At 32.2% G+C, this 21474-nt stretch overlaps 1 protein-coding gene across 3 annotated transcripts in view; it reads right to left on the bottom strand.

Annotated features, from left to right (window-relative positions):
• mtgo (miles to go) overlaps positions 1-21474 on the bottom strand; it is a 53865-nt gene that overhangs the window by 6610 nt on the left and 25781 nt on the right. The window contains exons 1-6 of one of the 3 annotated variants that reach the window (XM_068765586.1): positions 15146-15373; positions 8049-8279; positions 4094-4287; positions 1657-1855; positions 1145-1341; positions 216-370 (exon numbers count right to left, since the gene is read on the bottom strand). In XM_068765586.1, coding sequence (XP_068621687.1) covers positions 216-370; positions 1145-1341; positions 1657-1855; positions 4094-4287; positions 8049-8208 — 905 coding nt within the window. In that variant the 5' untranslated portion in view covers positions 8209-8279; positions 15146-15373. Of the gene's footprint in view, positions 1-215; positions 371-1144; positions 1342-1656; positions 1856-2157; positions 2394-4093; positions 4288-8048; positions 8280-15145; positions 15374-21474 lie in introns of those variants that run through there. The other 2 variants (XM_068765585.1, XM_068765587.1) reach the window with 2 other exon arrangements.

Genomic DNA, 21474 nt, shown 5'->3' with positions numbered 1-21474 from the left:
AAGAAAGATGTATTCTATGACTTCCATGACATAGTGCCACTGAGGAATGAAATCCCCGCTTATTCCTAGTTTTTTTGCAGTTTCATCAACAACACATATTTTGAACCTGAAAAAGAGTCAATGAAGTATGTACCGCAGAGATGGGTTATTAAAATAACTGACAATCCTTCAATCAATGTGCATATTCGTCATAACAAAATGAGTGATACACGAACCTGCATGAAAGTGAGGGTCCACTGTAAATTGCCTTGTACCGACCTCTGTCACCCAAAAGTAAGTCATAGGTCAGTTCAACATTAGGCAAAGCTACTCCTTCGGGTAACGGTGAATTCCATTGTACCAGAGCACTTGTTGGGGTTATGTCGCTAACCTGAAGAATAAATTTAAACTTTAGACATCTTTATTTTAAATAAATAAATAGATAGATATACTTACTATGCAAACAGCATTCAATGAATAACCTCATAAATTTGTAATCAAAACTTAAAAATTAATTTTCTAAGAAACAATGTAATTAAAATTCAATGGAAATTAATGTTGTGTTGAAAGTGATAATTACAAGTACATCATAATTGATACAAAACTTTTTATTATCATTCTTTGGTTATTTATTTGTACAAATGTTTGTTTACAAATGAATATTACTGATAGAATATTTTTTCAACTGAATAATGTTTACAATTTGGTACTTTCAGTTTTTGTATGATTATCTGAATATTAGATATGGTTTTGCAAATATTATAATACATTGGCTGAATTATATGAAGAGATTAATTATGGGTAGAAAAGCTTTAAGGGGTTGGTTGTATGTGATGTATATTAATTGATAGCAAATGAGCTATTCATTTGCTGTCAATTAATGTAAATCATATCCAAAGTTAATTATTTTCGAAATAATAAACAACTTAAGGATATGTTAGTAAGAAAAATCCTCTTCAAAATTTGGATAGCTTTATATTACAATTAAATATTGTTTACTATCTGTCTCCGCAGACTTTGTGCTGCCAGAGTTAAACACCAGTTATACACTTATCACATTCCAATAACAAAAAAAAAACAATTAATGGAACATATTTCAGAGTGATAACTAATAAAATCATAACATTAGATAAAATGTTTAATTCAATGTTGTGTATTTATTTACCTGAGGGGTTCTTGTAGCAGACAGTAAGTCAAGAAACGCTTGCGTGTCATTATCATCATCGCCCTGCACAGAAGCTCCTGCAGAAGATCCTTCACCCTCAGACCAGGCACCGGATGAGGCGCCACCACTCCCGCCACCTCGCCCATTCAGTTCTTTACGTGGTGACAACGAAGGCGTACTGGCTCCAGAATTGATTTCTGAAAATCAACACAGTGGGATTCTAGTTGTTTCATAACTTGGTAACCACATACAAAAAAATGATTTTAATTAACTGATATGTAACTGTATGTGATTTATGTTTTAGAGTACAAAAATAGAAAGTTATATGACAAACATTTAATACATTGTCCTGTCACAGTTCATACACAGTATCCAGGATTCACAGTAAGAAATTAAGTTGATAGCTATATAAGGTTTATGATGAATTGAAATAATATTTCTTTACATACATAGCTCCACTGTACAAACATAAACATGAGTAGATGATTTTATTTACTTTCTTAATTACTTACCTACACCATTATTTCTATTTGTCTGTTTGCGTTCCAGCTTTTGTTTGAGTTTAGAATATTGACGCTGGGTACGCTCATCCTTTTGATAGACTGGTGGTGGTGGAGAATGCTGCATGTGGTGAGGTGGTACATGGTGATAATGTGTTGGATACCCCGCACCATAAAAATGTTGGGGACCCCCTGCACCATTTGATGGTCCCTGTAAACAAACATTACAGATATTGCTACAATTATGTAACATTTAAAAATTATGATTTAATCATTTAAAATAACCAAATTAAAAATTTATGAATATTTTTATGCTTCGCCTGAGGTGTATTATTTAAAATAACTGAAAAAGTACAGTGAACACTTCCAAATTATTTTTTTTATTAAATTTGATAAAAATGGTTACCTAATAAATATGTTATAATCATTAAAATTCGATCAATCGAAAACTTATAGCATATGTTATAATATTATTTATTAAAAAAACAAATTGCTGTAGTAGCTATGACTGACCTTTTCACTGTCATTAGTGCATAAATTATTATTTGTCGGATTTGAATTAAGCATGTTATTGTAACTGACAAGAGCTAGATGCAAAAAACGACAAAAAGCCCGGATTAAACGTCAGCGCCACGTAGCCACGCACCGACAACTCATTCGCTCGCGATAAAACCGACCGGCTATCACATAACCGATAGAGCGTCGCTACCAGTTGTAATATTACAACAGAAGTTAGCAAAATACGTTTGTCATGTAGCGGTGTTCACGACAAACTGTTGAGTTGTTCCGAGCAAAAGTGCTGTTTACAAGCGAAACAATCGATTAATCGGGGGAAATTGTTTGCACAGGCGTTCACTACTTGAACGAACAAACTCTTGTTATTGTGTCAACTATTGATCTACTTTGTGTTTCATTTAGTTTAACATGGTCATATCAATGAATACTTTTCCGTCAATATTTTTGTAAAATAAACATTTCAAAAAATAAATGTAACACCATAAAGAACAGATTAACACATTCCATGCCATGTGGGGCATATACGATCCACACTGCACTTTCCGTTTAGGCCATTTGCATTTCTCATTGAAAAACAAAGGATTTTTAAAAAATGAATTGTAGGGTCGAATATGGATAACATCACATCACGTATGCGCGTACGTGATGCATATTAAAATTTATAACTTTTTCTATAATAGCTTTACAGTATTGAGAAAGTGTAATGCATACGTCTTAAACGACTTTTTTAATTTTTAAAGTATGGGTCGCATACGCCCCACGCGGCCTGAATGGAAAATATTCAAAAATTGCCATAGCACGGAACGTTTTAAATATATAAGTTAAGTAACTTTGAAGATTTTCATTACATTGCAAATTAGATTTAATAGAAAGTATTTGATTGCTTACATTTATACAAATATAGGCTACAGTTTGCAGACGCGCAAATAACCAAGGGCGACCCACAATACTGTTGAAATTTAAAGACAGTATATCGTAACTGTTTATGGTTGCAAACCCTAACATTTTATGTGTTATTACAAAGGCTTTCATTTGTATAGTAAAATGATTGTAGAATGAGATTGATACATGTTAGGAATATTTGAAATGATCCCCTACAACGTTATGTGCAGTTTTTGCATAGAGTAGACGTTTTGAGTAGGTTACTGTGAATCTTTATACCTTTTTGTTTTATGCTACACAAGTAATATGACAAAATAAGAAGAGAACAATGAATATAGCTCAATTTATCACAAAATATACCTTTACCGAAAATTACATTCCAAAAAACAATTGTGTAAGATGATCTGACCTGTACATTACATTGAAATGAACAAGTGTTATTTTTCATGTTCACATTTGTTACCAAAAAAACGTAAGCATATCTGACACGTGTTATCACGAGTTATAAATTTATGGAGAACCATTAATAAACTTGCTATATTCGTAGGATCTATAACGTTTATAATGTCATAATATATAAATAAAACATCATAGAATATAAATATCGCCTGACGGACTAAACAGTAAATATTACATAGATTAAAAAGATCAATTTTCTTTGTCACAATAACTTTTAATTAAAGAAACATCGCGGAATAAATTATTATAAAAAAATAACGTCTAACAATTTGATTACATACTTTGCGGGGGAACGCTAAGTTATCCATTATTATCATTTAATAGACAAGGTTGACATTTTTAATGTCTATTTTATTAGTTTTTAAAAATGTTTAGCAGAAAATATTAGGTTCAGGAATATGCCAGTTTCTTGCATAATTTTCGCAGTTTATGATTAGTGTTGATATACTTAAAAATCTCTTAAAATTTGTTGATTTCGGAAAACGAACCTGCCGCTGATCTCATCGTATGAAATATTCCTGAATCATTGACACTGTCCACAAATATGTAAGTAAATATTCGTCTAAACCTGATGTTTATTATTATAACTTACATAATGATGTGGTGGCTGATGATGCGGTGGCTGATGGTGCGGTGGCGGCTGGTGGTGCGGTGGCTGGTGATGTGGCGCGTGGTGCGGATGCTGTGCGTGTGGGTGCGCCATCAGGTAATGACGTAACCCTTCATCCAGTACCGGGGGCATCATCGTCGGCATCATAGTCGCTGACGTCACCACTGGCATACCGCCTGTGTTAATAAATTTCACTTTCAATTTATCATTTACAGCGTTGCACAAAATTGTCTTTTTTAAGAACAAGCGTAAACTTAATTTAAGCTGACGATTATACATAGGTCTAATGATCTTATATAATAAAGTAATTTTGCCCGCATTTTGCTTGTATAATTAGAGACAAATATCATTTGCTTTGCATATGTAAAGCTTTAAATGCCAACATGAAAATAGCATTTGCCATTTTCTAAAAAAAAATGTTTCGGAAGTTATCAACGCGGCACATATTTATAATACTACAGTGAGCAAGTGTTACTTTGTTGCAGTAATATTTTAAAACAATATATTTGTAATAAGCTACATAACCATAAAATCACACAATAAGTATAGGCTATATAAGATTGTATTTTATGCATTAAATGACCTCAAAATTTATTTGGTATTTGTTTAAGAAACTAAAATAACTATGTAGACCAAATAAAGTAGAATGCGTTCATTTTCACGAATGTGTACATGTTTTTAATACGCAGTGATTTTAATACGCAGTGACTCAAACATGTCATTTTAACTTTGTTAAATAACAACGACATATGTACAAATGTAAGAAATTTCCACTCATGTAGTCACTCATTACGACTGACACCATAAGGCTTAGAGTAGTGAAATTTGGTAGAAATATTTTTTTCTTCAAGGAGAAAAGGAGCTGAGAGGGTGGTCATTACATAAAATTGAAAATTAAAATTTTCAAACTGTAGCTATCATAAGTGTAAAACTTGGCCGGAATATATCTTGTCATGTTAAAAATTATTAAAAATATAATTCATGAAATTACAATTCCAAAAGGCAGTGCGGCATGATAACAAGCATGCATTTTGTTTACGTATTTTCGTTATGAGCTAATACCAAGAAATTGCATATCAATAACAAGTTTATCAATTTAGGGAAACTGGCGGACTTTCACAAATATACGTTGATAAATTGATAATTATAATTTGAAATCATAATATTTATTGATTGATTCGTTAATTTTGATAGCGTTATTGGTGATAAGTAATTATGTACAAATTTAGGTAATGCCAGCTAAAAATTTCATAAGAATATACAAAAGAGTTATATATATGATATATTATTATATGAGAACATAACTTAGTTTTTGTGATTTAAAAGCGTTGTCCTCATTAGCATTCATATGGGTGATGTTATATGCGACGAGGCAGCGGCGGGCGTGGAGCCGGTCGTCATGGGTGGCTGGCTCGGATTCATTTTGCCATAGCTGCCCGTTCCGCGCCGTAACTCCCGCGTTATGAATGAACTTGTTTTTGGCTCTCCGCGAAAAAAATGGTTTACTCATTATGTCAAAACTTTAAACTGACCACTCGAATATAGCTCAATCCGCTGTTTCATCATTTGTTGATTAATAAATCATCATAAAACAAGGCGACATGAAACATAATGTATTTTTATACTTATAATCGAGAATGTAAAACGCTACTTAACGCCTTTAAAATTAGTTCTGTTAGTTTTATATAATCATTAAGATTATATATATTCTGTATTATGTATAGACGAAATATTTTTTATTTCCCAGTGCTTAATATACGCAAATTATTTTATACAAATCGTAAATTAAATATTTGCGAGTAATCGAATACAATCGAATATAACTAGTTATTAAGAAACAACGAAAAAGACTGTAATCAGATAGATGCGATGGAATTTAAAGCGATGAGTGAAGTTTTAGAGTGGCTCGATGCAAACCGAGTGCAGGTTTGAGCAACGCGCGAAGAATTCCACGGCAACCTTGGAGCTCTTTGTTTCGACGGAGTAAAAGGGTTATTATTACAATTACGTTTCTCAACTATCGTGATGGCTATTTAAAGCATTATATATAAAATTGCTATATAATATCTACGCCTTTATATTTACTAAACGAATGCAATTGTGTAAGTTTGGTGCTTATGGACCAATTTAACAAATATGTAGACTTGTTATGGGTCTATATAATTTTATTTTAAAGTTTATTTATTTAGTACTGGAATAATTTATGTAAGCATAAATCAAGAAAATAGTCGACAAATCATTATTACATTAAAGCGGGCGTTATTTTCAAATTCAAATAATTGTTACATTTAATTTTTCTTATCGTACCTAAATTATGAACTATGCTTACATAAGTATGTAAGCAGGTGCTTAAATGAGCCTTAAAAATTATCATATTCTTAGCGTTAACAGTCGTTAAACAATACATTTTATGCGTAGCGTTTAAAATATTATAATTCATATTCAAGAGGAATGTCGGCAACATGATAACACTTCGAACATAACATTAAATAAGTAACATTAAAAGTAACATGGCATTAGCATAAATCTTAATAATTACTTTACATTGATAAAGGAAATGTTTCTCTTGTTTTTGTATATAATTATAATAATATGCGTTATACTTTTAACACACACTAATATATAAAATATTCAATACATAACAAAGATTATAGAATTAGCATTAGCATATAGTCTTCCAAATATATGTACATATAATAACTCAACGAATAATATCACTAATGAAATGAACGATTTAATTTAATTTAGGCATAGCATTAAAAAATCTACTTAGTACAAAGAAGAGATTGTCGCAGGGGCTTTAAGGTTCTGGAGTAGAGAGCAAGGACTAAACTCGAGGCGGACAGACGACTATGTTAAGGTTTTTGAAAGCAGCAGGAAGTAGGCTGTTGCAACCAGTTCTATTGGAAATAAACCGGGGAGACCTATATCCAGCAGTAGACGTCGATAATATTGGCGTATTATAAGAAATAATTTTGCATTTCTTATAAAACAGACACTAGTGTTAAATATTAATGAATATCACAATACGTCTTTTTTAAATATGTGGTTGCGTAGTTGAACGCAGTAAAATAAATAATACACATTTATTTTTACAAGGTTACTTAAGGAGTTTTATAAATGAAGTATATATTTTAATAAAATTGTAAATTATCGTTCATTGAATTATTAAAAAAAGTGGGTATGCAATTTTATGGCCTTAAAGAACAATATTAAACAGACCTTTTATGTTAAATACTTGTTTATTTAATTACTTGTTTGACGGTTTCCATTTAATAAAAAAAAACATGTTGATAAATAGGTCACAGTATAATCAACGGATTATTGGTATGTTTATATTATGGATCATTAAAATCGTGTCGGTATTTCGCAACTTTAAAAATAAACGCGAAATAATACAATAGTAAAATACCAATTAACCATTTTAATATATGCTTTTTGCGATAAAAATATTTGTCTGCTAAGTCAGTTTATACACAACAAGGAGTTGCCATAATTTATAAAGGTTTTAGCTCAAAAAAACATGTAACAACAAATGCTTAATGTAATCATTAATAATGAATTAAAATGGGCATAATTTTATAATTAGGGAGGTGAACTCAACAAGTGAAACGCCGAAAAAACTATAGAATAAAATAGTGACGTTGTAACTTGTTACCGTTGTTATCGTTATAGAATATTGTTGGATTTCGTTATGACTCATCCATGACGACTCAAAGGCGGCATATTATGATAGTGGAGGCATAGAGCAACAATAATGTGTGCATTAGACTCTCCGTATGACAGTAGTTAGTCGGTTGGAGTCTGGTATAATCCATTTGTTGGCAGCGTAGTGAAAAGACGAGTGGTGTAAGATTTAGAATTTAGGCGTGTAGAATGAATAAGCCGCTTAAAGAGGATGTGTAGTCCCTGTAGAAGTTTTGTGGTTTTCACTTACCGTATTCAGTGTGCACAGTGCACATGTGCGCGTGCTGTGGGTGCTGCTGCGGATGAGGGCACATCTCGGGCTGCACGTAGTACTCGGGTGGGTAGTAGTCGCCGTAGTAAACGTCGGGCGCGCCGCCGCCGCCGCCCTCCGCCACTCCCACGCCCACCATGCTGGCTGCTAGCGCATCGCACGCCCGCGCCGCATCCGTGCCGCCCGCGCGCGCCCCACACAACCCTCAGTCTGAAATAAACATACACAGCTTTAACACAAGACACCATTTACACCAATACAACTGCAACTAAGCAGATGACATTATTTTTGCTCATCGATAGTGCTTAACATGTTGACTGCCCAAACCGAGAGGAGCTCTACATAACTATAAACAAGACAAAAATCGCAGCAACAGAACCGCCGATTCGCAGATGAATTTGCTCGTCGAAAGATCTTAGGTTAGGCTCTTTCGTGCACCTTTAAATCTGAATGCCTAACGTGAAGCTGACCAAAACAAGAAGACAACTACACAGCTTTAATGGAGTAAAGAACGAAGAAAGATCCTCACAAATCGTAGACGTAGAAAACAATTGTCGCACACTCTGCTCATTTGTTATCAAAATACTTGAAAATATGTTGACCGCACTGAAAAATTTATTATTGTAACTAGCACAAAACTTATCAAAAATTAAATATCTTTTGAGAATTTATTTAAAAAGAGGCAGTGAATCAATGTGATTATATTTTTGTAGATATAAAGTTTGTTATATAACCCAAGTTCCTTGTTAAACCAAATAAACTTATAAAAGTTTAATACAGTGTTATCATATTAAAATTTGATTAATGTACATTGACAATTGTTAATAATGTACTAGCTACCTACTTTTTTTTTAAAACTAGGTGTTTTTTATTAAATAAACACAAATTATATTACAAAATCTGGAATGGTACATAGCAACAATAAACACACAATCAGTTCAATAATAAAGCTGGACCCGCTAAATTAAGAGCAGCGCATTACATATACGCCTATCAAGAGAATATCGAAGCGGAGTCGAATGAGCGCATCGTGATCATATTTGCCTTTTAAATGTGGTGCTGCGCTGGCGCCGCTCGAAAACTGCGTATATGAACGCAATATATGTCATTAAACCATAGTGTTTAACAGTACCCAATTCGAAAGAAAAATCTAAATTAAAAATAGTGTTATTACTTCTATTATCAAATATAACGTACCCGGAATTAACTTAGGGTTCAATTTTTTTAACAATTTATTGCCTTATTTTGATCATAAAACTTAAGTTACCAAAATAAATGCGGACAATAAGCCTTTGACTGGTTAATGAGATAGCAAGTGAGCTATACATTCACCTCTTTTAAGCTTTTACACCTTTAACCAATTACCTTGTATTTACGTTAAAGCAAACTTTACATTATTAATAATACTCGTAAAATATTAATCAATTTAGTTTCACTTACTAACAATTTATATAAGGACTTTCCCTCAAACATTTTGACCTTTAATAAAATAAACACAAATCCTTAGTACTTCTTAAACAGTAAACACATGATGAAAGACCTTACAATTACATGACTTAATACCCACCGATCGCTTCGCTAAAACTATTAGCTTGTTAACTGTAGTAGCTTGTAATACCTAAACCTTCTTTAAGTATTTAATTTTAAACAATCGTTAGCGACAACGTAGAACTTTATTCTTACTCGGCGATGATTACTGGCTAATGATGTATTTACACACATAACAAAACCGTGCGATGATGTTTATGGGTGTTGATTGTTGATTACCTTTCAACGGCTGCATGTGAACTTACAATGTTTTTTTATAATGATTTAGTCCTTTAAAAGAGTCTCTTTTACTTTCTTACAAACAGTTACAAGAATGCTGTATTTTCTCAGACTGGAGATTAAAATATAAATTCTAAGAATTATTCGTGTGAATAATAAAAAAAACTGAGACGCAATAAGTGAATAATACTGAACAATGCATTGTGTTATATGTGAACGTGTCGAATGGCGTTAAGCTCGAATCGCAACTAGCTTAGGTCCATATTCGTATAAGGTTTACAAAGATATTATGTACCTGATATTTCTGATTACCTCCGACTTTACGCAACCAAATGCCACATATATAACATAATATAATTGACGTAATTTTTTGTTTAATTGCTAAGATATATCTAGTATAGTTATTATGTATATTTTTGCGACCTAATAGGTCGTCTGTCCTTGCAATAAAGTTTTAATCAACTTCTAGACAAGTGTCAAGTTTTCTATACTGTTCTACATTGCGCTTGCTGGACTGCGGTCTCTCGAGGTTCTGGAGTAGAGACTTACCTCCACCTGCCATCTTTTTTCCGTGCTATGTGGTCTCTCCACTACCATTTGAAGTTGCACATCCGCTGGGTATATATTGTACTCAAGGATTATAGATTTATTATTTAACTGTAAACACATAATGAAGGTATATTTTTATTTAAAGAAAGTCTATGTACTCTATGATATTAACAGTTTCAGCCTTTTAGTGGGCCGAGCTCTAAAAGCGCCTAGTCTAAACATCTTTACAGCTATTAAGTTTGAGGATTTTCTCGAGAGACTTGTTTCGGGCCCTTACTTCAGTTATTAATCGTGAGTGAACTTCAGATTAACTTTCAAAGGTCTATTACAAAAATTTTAACATTAAATTTTAAACAGCACATAAAATGCTGAGACATGCTTTTAAAACTACTAATCGAAAATCTGTTTTTAGTAATGTAAATGATTATTTATAACATTTATTTTGTATGTAAGTTCATAATACTTATTGATATGCGCCATGTATCATAATTGTATGAACATTTTGAGCTTGTGACAACAGCTACTTAATACCGAACATCTTTCATTTCTGATCAAATCGAAGATGGCGGCGCCTTGTTGATGATTGAACGCTTGTACGCTTGTTCCATCTAATGTTCATTATAATTCCAGTGTTACCATGCTTGTCCGACAGAATTGACGTCATTGTACACTGTTTCGGGTTAATCTAAATTATATTATTATTTTTACCATAACATTTTGATTAGTCTCTAAGATAATTGAGTTAAAATAATTATCATAAATTTTATAACCAATCAAACTAACATAAGAAGCATATATGTATGTCACGTATAAATAAAATTGGGTTATTAATATTTTTTTTACAAATACAAATAAACAAAATAAATCATAAAATTTGATGTATTGCACTATTCGTGGAAATATGTCTTGTTTACATTTCTTATACAACAGTGTAAAATGTTACATAACGTTTTATTCCCAGTCGCGACAAAATTCTTAGAACAGTGAAATTTGACTTCTTAGACAAATATGGGAGCACATCGTCTTGAACTTAGTTTTATTTCATGACTGTAACTTTATTGTGACGATTCTTTTCAAATTCTTATAAATGGATAATCCTATCAAAATCCCAAGAAAAAAACCCAAAAAAAATTCTAATCGATGCCCAATACATGAAACTTCTTAAATGATAACGTTTTCATTAACATATACACATTTACTAATTGTACTTGTTCTTACATGTTTGATAGAAATGCAGTAAATTGTAATTTTATAAAAAAATAAAAACCTTTTTCTTAACATTTAAAATTTTTCATTAATTTTTTCCTTTCAAATTTTAAACAATTTAACGTATAATTTGTTAAAATGTTATTTAAACCTATTTTATAACTCAGGCCTACTATCGCAAAAATGTGTGAAGCCCATAATACTTCATGCAACGAAGGCAGAGTTGCGGAAGAAGAGGTGTGTAAATATTATGATGCGTTGCTCTTTTTAGAGTAACCCTGTATAGTTGCGTAGGCTTTGGGGGATAATCATCTTCCACGGCCGAATAATGGTTGTCAACAACGGAGCAAACCAAATCCGCCGCAGGGGGCTGAGAAGTGCTAGTAAGTACTCGCTGTACTTGTGAGAACTCGCTTCTTTGTTCCACTTGACCTCTGGGTGAAAGGCTCGGACGAATCCATCACTCGAATTAGGTGAAGAGGCCAAGAAGAAAGGTGTGTTAAGTTCCGACAAACCTTTAATTGGGCTAAGAGCTGAAGACGGCAGAAGTTAGAAGAAGCAATTTGATAAAATCACATTATTCGAAAAGTAAATGCGCAGAAAGGTGTTGTGTTAATACCTACAGTTTAGTAGGATTTGCTTCACTTCCTGCACAAGGGATATTAAGTGTTCTCGAGACGGCCATTCATCGCACTCGATAGCTTTCAATTGAATAAATACGGAGGTGGCGTGTGGCGTGGCGCTGAGCGGACTTCTACGTTGTTATGTAAATAGGGCCTTTGATGAAGCGACTTGTCCAGAAGGGACGCACACATTCATACCGCACGCAGCGTCGTAGATCATTTGTTATCAAAGTACGGCCGCACCGAGTGCAGACTTTATCAATGTGTTGGTTTAACGATGTAGATAGTGTGACACATATCCGCGTTCGCTCGATTATGTTGAAGCACACATTAGATTATTTAAGGTCACACGTTTGCGAGCTTACTAAACTTTCCAAATATTTGAGTCTTTTTTTTTACGTCCTTTCTACACTCACTTAAATATATAAGTCAATGAATGTTCAATTACATTGCATTAAAAAATAAGACAACAAAATTAATAATTAATTAATCACGCAAAAACTTGCAGCGGTTCAGTCGTAAATATTTTCATTTTGTACAAATAGATATAAAATTGATTTAATAAATATAATAGTCAACACAGAGACTTCCTTGTACATTTCTTCTCGTTTATAAGAAAGCCGTTGATTATTTGCATACATTCAATATTAAAAAATAAGTTGGACTGTTAAACTTACGGAAAGAAACTTGATTCTTGCTTTCAATATTCTATGCTATTCAAGATCTAAAATTAAAATGTCACTTACTAAACGAGCCAATGCAATAAACTTTTAAACGTTTCAACTAATACTGTTAATGTCTTTTCCTGAAAACGAGATCTCTCTTATACCACTAGTGAAGCCGGTGACGGAATACATTTTTATGTTTTTCCTATCGGCGGGTGACTGATTGGAACATAGGCATTAATCTACCCATTGACGCACGTACAGCTCAGCCAATGAAACAAAAAACATATGCGATAAAAATTAACTTATTCAAGAGGAAAACGTTTAGTCAATACACGTACATAAGCTATTTGAAGAACCAAGATTGCGAAAAGCATGTTTTTGAGGTTTCACTTCATGTTTTCTCTTAAAGATTTTCTACGTTAATATATGAAAAGTGCCAGATTTGCAAGATTTTAAATAAGCAATTGTTCTATTGTTAGAACATGGTTAAACTAAAGTTAAAAGTGTAATTATTAATAAAACTACGTAAAATTACCATGAATAAAGTTAAAACCATATTGATAAACGGAGTATCTGTTACATAGATATTTTCAAATTTCATCTAGTTTTTTGTACGAAAAGTAAAAAATAATAATTTGTTTCCTTTAAGAAAATATACACGCAAATGTATTTTTATCGCACAAAACCAATATGATAGACAGCATATTATTGCCACGCAGATCAAACTGCCGGGATTCCCAAATGCCGAGACGTGCGAAAGGAAGTTATCTGAGCGTCGCTCTCGAGACGTTCCGAGAATTCATTTACATAGCTTATGTTGGGGCGATAGCGAGAACTGGCCTCCCGACTTTATGCCACATAGTTGCTGTACGTTTTTTTTAATATTAGCTTAATGAACAAAAGGAATGGAAAAACATTGTTCCACGTTTAATTGTATCTTTATCTAATTAATCCTCGAGGAAAAAATAAATGCTTTCGATTTTCTTATCAATTCTTTCAAATTACATAGATAAATAAAACAATAAATCAACATTAGTTGTAGATATTTAAAAATGTATAACAAAAAAGAGTATTTACAACCTGGTTCTAGATTGTAAAATCGATGCTAAATAACGTATACAAAGGCAACGCACGCCCTGTTATTAAACATAATATTTTATGCCCATTGTATTTAAACTAGTATCTAATGTCACGCAACTACATCATTTATTATACTACACTAAAATACAATAGATTTTCTTCATCAACTTCTAAAATCTCTTTATCGCTGTAAATTAAAAAATCGAAAATATCTTAATATGTACTTCTTAAAAAGCAAAAATAGCTGAAACGATCGAAATAAGGGTTTGACTTAACCGAATCCCTAAATCATGTCACCGTATAAAACAATTTTTATAAATCTATTATTATGAGGTTCTGGAGAGGAGAACATAGATGAGCAAGTAAGGACGTCCACCCATGAGGTGGTCTAACGCCCTTGTGAAGGACGCTGGATGAGGGCCGCTTCTAACCGGTCTTATCGGAAATCATAGGGGAAGGGGCCTATGCCCAGTAGTGGACCTTCCAGGGCTGAAATGTTGATGATTATATGACAAATGTAATTTTTCCCTAAGTAATCTCGTTTTATTTTATTAACTTGTGTTTTATTTTCTTTGTGTGATAAAAATTCATTCACTCGTTTCTTAAATGAAAAATTGTTCTCGTCGGTTTGTATAGAGTCGGTAAACAGAAAATGAAATGAGAAAATTCATAACATGTTGTGTGGTACAAGCGAAAACACGGTTATATTAGTTTTTCTTAACGACTTGACCTTTGCCTAAAAGCCATTTAATCGTTAACCTTTATTTATAACTGTACATAATCTAAAACTTGTAAAATGTTAATGAAGTAAAAAAGACAAATCGTATTTCGCTAAAAAAATTTAAATAATTTTGAGACGTCAAAGAACGACATTATCTTTCCCTAATTATAATACCGCGGTAAAAAAAAACAAAAGCGGCAATACTGACGATATTAAAAAGATATGGCGAGTGATTGATGTATAGCGACAAATGTTTTAACGAATACACTACTTCGTGTGGAAAAATAAGTACGCCGGATAATTTGCTTGAAAAGAAATTTATAAAGCATAGGTAAACAACATACGCCATCGTTTATTCCGTAAGGATGATTTTCATTTGCGTGGACTATTGCAAGCGAAAAAACCAGCCGCTGTTTTCTAAGAACACTACAAGTCTTTAAATCATGCATCTGCCCCACTCACCTCACATTTGCACGATGCCAAAAAACAAATATGCACAATAGCTTTTAGACCTAAAATATATTATAACTACTTTTTATATTCGCACTAACGATTTAGGAAAAAAATGTACATTTTAATTATATTCACTTATGTTTAAGTTTTTTTTTGTTTACGTTGAGTGAATCGTCGCCCAAGCAAACGTTAGACAATACAGAACGTGGCACACTAGACGAGAACCACGTCAGCTGTCGTATATCGAACGCGCACGTTTAGATTCTGCCACGTCCTTCGTCCATGTAATGAACTGAGATATTACAATACACAGAATGGTTGGTTTTAGGTTTAAAAGCTTTATAAAGTGAACATTTTGAAATAAGGCACATTTATTTTTTCTATTGCAGTACAAAATCTGCAGCGACAGATAGCAAACAATAATTAATTTTAACATGAAAGTAATCTGAAGTTGGAAAACGATTTTTCTTAATATGTTATCATTACGTTATTTATTACTTCTGGAATTTTTTTTTTTTGGATAGGGTACGTTGCATTTATTATCAGCAAACGAGCTATACAATCATCCCGTTACTGCTTTTACCTATAGCTAATCACCCTGCGTACATTATAAATGTTTACGTATTCACTTTGTTCAAGGGAATACTTGTCACGTCATCAACAATCACAAGGTGTTGATCTGTTCAGCGCCGGTTAAAATGTCTGATATAATTGGAAATATTCCGTAACAGGAAAGTACATAGAACTTATCAGCAGGCGATTACTCACAGTTAATGTCAAAATCAATGCACCTCACAATAATTGTCAACTATTTCACAGCAATTAATTTTTGAAGCGGTGGATGTATAAATATAATATTATTATTGGATACTGATTAGATTGTTAAGATGCGTCCTAATCCCTGTTCTTCAGCAGTCTGAATGGATGGGATTTAAGGTGTAGGTTCTTTAAGCGCAGGCTCCAAGTAACGCCCACGATAGCCAGGGGCGGTCGTTATGCCCACGCAACTTTGATATTTGTCATATTTATACGCAATACGTTCGACTAGTTTTGCCACAGATTTAAAACAAATTATTAAACTTCAGCGTCAGGTGATAAAAACAGAATACGAAGTAAGGATATAAAATAATAAAAGTATACCTGGCTTGATATGAAAACAAAACAAAAAACTTACAAACGGCAGACACTCAATTGTGGCGCCAACGGGGCGTAGTATAACTATATACAGTACATTTACACCGGAAATGGCGTACACTTGAACCGTGGATGGCCTATTCCTGGATCGGGGCCAATGCGAGCCGTCCAAAGGATCTGTTCATTGTAACAGCAATAGAGCTCACATTTTTTTTAGTTTCGAGCAAAGCAGACCTAACAGCACTTTATCTTCAACGCGACAAATACTTTTTACTTGAATACAAAATTCATTTATATCAATCGCTGTGTACGTGTTATACAAAGTGATTGTTTATAGATTTAAAAGCATTAAAAGGATGAATGTATAACTTATTTATCGAAAAAAAAAGATCTTAATCTTTTACACCGATTTCCAATATAAAAAATTACACAGATAATTTCTTTCTTTCTATTGGAATGCGGCAGACATTGAACTTCTGGCAGTACAAAGTCTGCAGGGACAGATAATAAACAATGATTATCTTCAAAATTGAATAACCGTAATTTTGTAAACGGTTTTTCTGATTTTATTATCATAACGTTATTTATAATTTTTAAAATTGACAGCGAATGATTTTTCGTTTACATGTTTTAATCTTTTACACCTAAAAACAATCGTTCCGTATACTATTAACTTGTTAAATTCAACACCTACATTTTAGACTGAAAATGTAGATAGGTCCTTCACAAAGGCCAACACGGTAATTATTTGCGAAAGGAAGCCCGCCTTTAAATACCAAGGTCTCATACTATTATTAAAAGCTATTTTCAATAACTTGGATGTATTTCGACTATTAAAAATGTTATAAAAATACACAAATTTCGTAAATACTACTTTTCAAAAAGTTATAATCTATATCTGTAGGTTTATTTATGTCTCTGAACAGTTATTTCATTGAAACAAAATTATACTAATGCATTAAAAGTTCCATTTCAATTTTCTTGGTTTTTATTTCGATTAATAAATGTAATTTAATCACTAAGTACTTTAAATATAATGTAAACTTTTGACTATTGGCAGTATTTCAATTATTATTATTTCCTGTTTTGGGAAAAAAACCTGTATTTATTTATTTTAATAAATTTGACAAAATAATATATCTATATTGTTTAAATGAAAATTTTGGTTAATTTCTTAAAGAATTAAAGTGCAAACTAAAGAATAAATTCATTAAAAAATTGCATATCATAACTCGCTAATAATTTTAACTGCGGTTTGTGATACGACAATTTCCTTTCATTAATTGCTAATTATATGAAATTAACAAAAAGCAATTTAGAATGGAGGAAAATGTCTGTCAAGCCTTGACATATCATGCTATAAAGCAATGTATAGTTGACGTAAGAGAATATTGGATACGCGATCCCTGTACGAAAAAAAATTCGAAAGGAGAAATATCGTTACGTACACATCTTAATGTCTGGGTGTGTATTCGAGTTTTTTTTAAAGAAACATAATTGTGACTATGAATGTATATGTTAAATACACCATAAGCCAGCAAGCATAAGCCATAAGCCAGCAAATGTCAAATGATCTTCCTCTCTTACAATATCGACTTATTTTCTCGTCAATTGTTGATTTAAAAGTAACACTGTATAACGAATACGATTTAATAATATAATATAAAAATTACATTAATTATATTTTAGACTTAATTATAGTTCATTAGTTTCATCTTTATTTTAAAATTTAATTTTTTCGGTAATTAATTTCTATGTTATTTTATTTTATGGCGGTCTCTCCGTAGCGTATTTTTAATTATTTTTTATTAATATTGTTTCCGTTTACTTATGTTAAGTTATAAGCAGCATTTGAATAAAGAGAAACTAATTTTTATGTTTAAGTTCCGAGTTGCTTCGTTAACGTAATTGTAATAAAAATAAATAATAAAAAAGGAAATAAATACGAGAGTAAGTCATATAACTATCAAATTTCAATTAATATACCATGTCATTATATAATAATCATTTTTTTTAGACCGGACTGTCACTACTGCTAAAATGGAATTTACAGATTCCGCGGGTTTAAGGTGGCAGGGCTAAGAAGGCACCTAGACTAAGATCTCTTTCAAAGTAGCGAATTAGGAAGAGGAGCGATTTGGAGGCTGTTGAGCTTTTCCATCGCTTCGTTGGACGCTTCGGAGTGTCTCCGTCAAGGGTCCCTCCGAGAGGACCTCTGCATGGACTGTCACTCATCAATAACACCCGACTAGAATTCCTACACAACGGCGCCCGAGTGGGCGTTATGTAACTAATACTGTGAAAATATTTTGACATATAATAGTAACTATGTTAATATAGGTGAACACGTAAAAGATGGACATTAACAAAGTCATGAAAGAAATGTACACAATAAAACGACAAAACTTTACAAACAATAAAAGTATGTACATTGAAATTCAAAAATTATTTATTCAACTTCGGATAGATTACATTTCTTATTGACGTCAAGATGAGTTTACCACCTGTTTTTATAATAAATGCGTCACGCCTAAAAATAGCAGGCAAAACAAAATTTGCGAGACTAGTTTTTGTTCAAGAATATAATATTACATATTTAATAAACATTGAAATATCCTCGAGGCTTGAGCTGTGGTAGCCCAACGGTAAGAGTAAGATTTGCAATCGTAGGTAGTAGGATAGATTCCCGGAATACAATCTTATGCGATTCACTCGCGCATTTATTATATAGAATTAGCACTGCTCACAAACAAATTTCCAAAAAAATGCAAATTAATTGAATTCTTATATTTGTTTGAATTTATACTTCTCGATTAGTGGTCAATTTTTAAATTATTAATAACATTTTAAAAAATTGTTTGTAGTTTTTGCAAATTTATTTTATGTACTTTCTTGCTTACAGTGAACTAAACACCAGCGAAGTCTACAAGCGACGTTTGTAATAAGCAACATTTTTGGGTAAAACAGTTTTGTTTAGGAATGTTTTAGGAAATTTAGGAATTTAAGAATTTAATTAGGAAATTTAGGAATGATTCCTTAACAAAACCCTAGGTTAGGTTAACATTATATCCTAGCGTGGGTTAGATTAGTTAACCCAGATAGTAAACCTAACATTTTCAAATTGACGTTCTTGTCGATCTACTCTGCCAAAATATCGTTCTTTGGTGAAAAGAAAAAAACATATTAAAAAAAAACAAAGGCTTAAAAAAGGAATACTTACTTTGTTGTGAAGTTATTCTTCATAAAATAACGCACATAACTCTTAACAAACATTAACTTTATGATTGTTAGAAATTTTAAGGAATTACGTAATATTTGTTTGCACCCGGCTAACGGAAAACTTTTTATTTAAAGATCTTTAAATTTTACGTTAATATGAATGGTTATAATAAAAATGTGTCAATCTCGAAATGCGCAGTTTGTTAGTGAATCATTTTATAACGGAACGTCTAATAATAGGTCTGTTGATAATGCATCGATAATGCGTGTGCTGTGAATGAGCGAAGTACGTAAGTGTTGCGGACTGCATTACAAAGAGTCAGTAGGGCACCGATAAGATAGCGTAAACCGTCTTTCGGCTCGCATAACCCTACCTTACGATGCCCGCAATACGATATCTGCTAGACGTATGAGAATGTCCTCGTAAAGAAAAGTAGTACAAATGTTGTATTGTCAATAATAACTTTCAAAAATAAATGCGATTCTCTATGAAATTAAAATTTAATATACCGTCATAATAAAAACAGTAGCGACTGATATTTAAATTTAATAAGCATAATATTTCTTCTGAAATATGAAAGATAATAGTATGGTAGAATATCGCTTATATCTAATATATAAAATTCTCGTGTCACGGTGTTCGAACTTGAACTCCTCTGAAACGGCTTGACTGATTTTTACCAAATTTAATATGCGTATTCAGTAAGTCTGAGAATCGGCTACTATCTATTTTCTATACCCCTAAGTGATAAAGGTTGTTCACACTTTTTTTTTTATGATACAGCATACAAGAATACATACAACCATAATTTTTCACCCCTCTACGATCAACCCTTATTTTTTATTTGTAAATTAAAATATAATTTTTTTTTGCAAAACAACGTTTGCGGGATCAGCTAGTATTTAATATAGTATAAAGAATACTAATTAATTTACTTTGTTTATTAAAAATTGTGTTGCGTGAAAAGGAGATATTAAACACTAATATGTCTTAAGCAATAAAATCTAAATATAAATCGTCTCCCAAATATGTTGCTAAGAGCAAAACTCGTAAACGGATTTTAAGGCGAAGAAGATTCTTATGGAAAGAAGAAAAATATGAAAATTAAAAGCAAAATAGTAAAAACCACAGTTTTCATTTTCCATACAAACCACAGAGTAAATTGAAAAATCTATCACTGTCCGTCAAACGATTGACTGCAAAAAAACTACAAAGGCGTGTGATGTAAGAACCAAAAAAATATTTTGTACCATCAAGCATTACATTAAAGATGTAATCACATTATTACTTAAGAATTTCCGTTATAGAAATATAAACAGAGAAAGAAATGTTTTATAACCCTTGTCGTTTATTTTCAAGATATTATTTTTTTTATTAATTTAACATTATTAAAAGAAGATTTACAATTGTTTGGTAATAGATAACAACGAGAATCTGAATGAGAAAGGGTGAAAGAGGTCAAACTGTACAATTTGTTTGGAGTGGTACAAGTTCATCATTCGTCGTCGTTTCAGCCTATAGATGCCCACTGCTAGGTATAAGCCCTCTCCAACGATATCCATTGGTGATATATCATAATCGCCATGCTTGGCAGGCGGCTAAAGTTCACAGTGTGGTATTATGGTACGCAGAAGACGCTCCTGCCCATTTCCTGGAAACTGATTTTTAAGCTGTTGAATACTATAGAATTAATAGTGTGAATTATATAAGACTATCTTAAAAATAGAATTCACGGCTTACGATCGCAAGTCTCGGTGATTATCGCTGGCCTACCATTTCTCAAATTCAATTTCGTCATTAGTTTATTTACGAAGATTTGAAAGTTGTGTACAATATTGTTTTCTATTAAGCTATCTTGCAATTCTGTGGATAATCTGCTGATCATTCGCGGTATAGAATAGGAAATGGTTCGCTTGCCGTATGTATAACGTAAATAAAGTTATTACTTTGATATACGTGTTATCTACATATTTTTTGGCCATTA

Source organism: Battus philenor, unplaced genomic scaffold (assembly GCF_028537555.1).
Source record: "Battus philenor isolate CCGP_79_NKW_IND1 unplaced genomic scaffold, ilBatPhil1.0.hap1 SCAF_2, whole genome shotgun sequence".
NCBI lineage: Eukaryota > Metazoa > Arthropoda > Insecta > Lepidoptera > Papilionidae > Battus > Battus philenor.
Note: the sequence above shows the minus strand (reverse complement) of the source record. Positions and strands in the feature narration are given on the sequence as shown.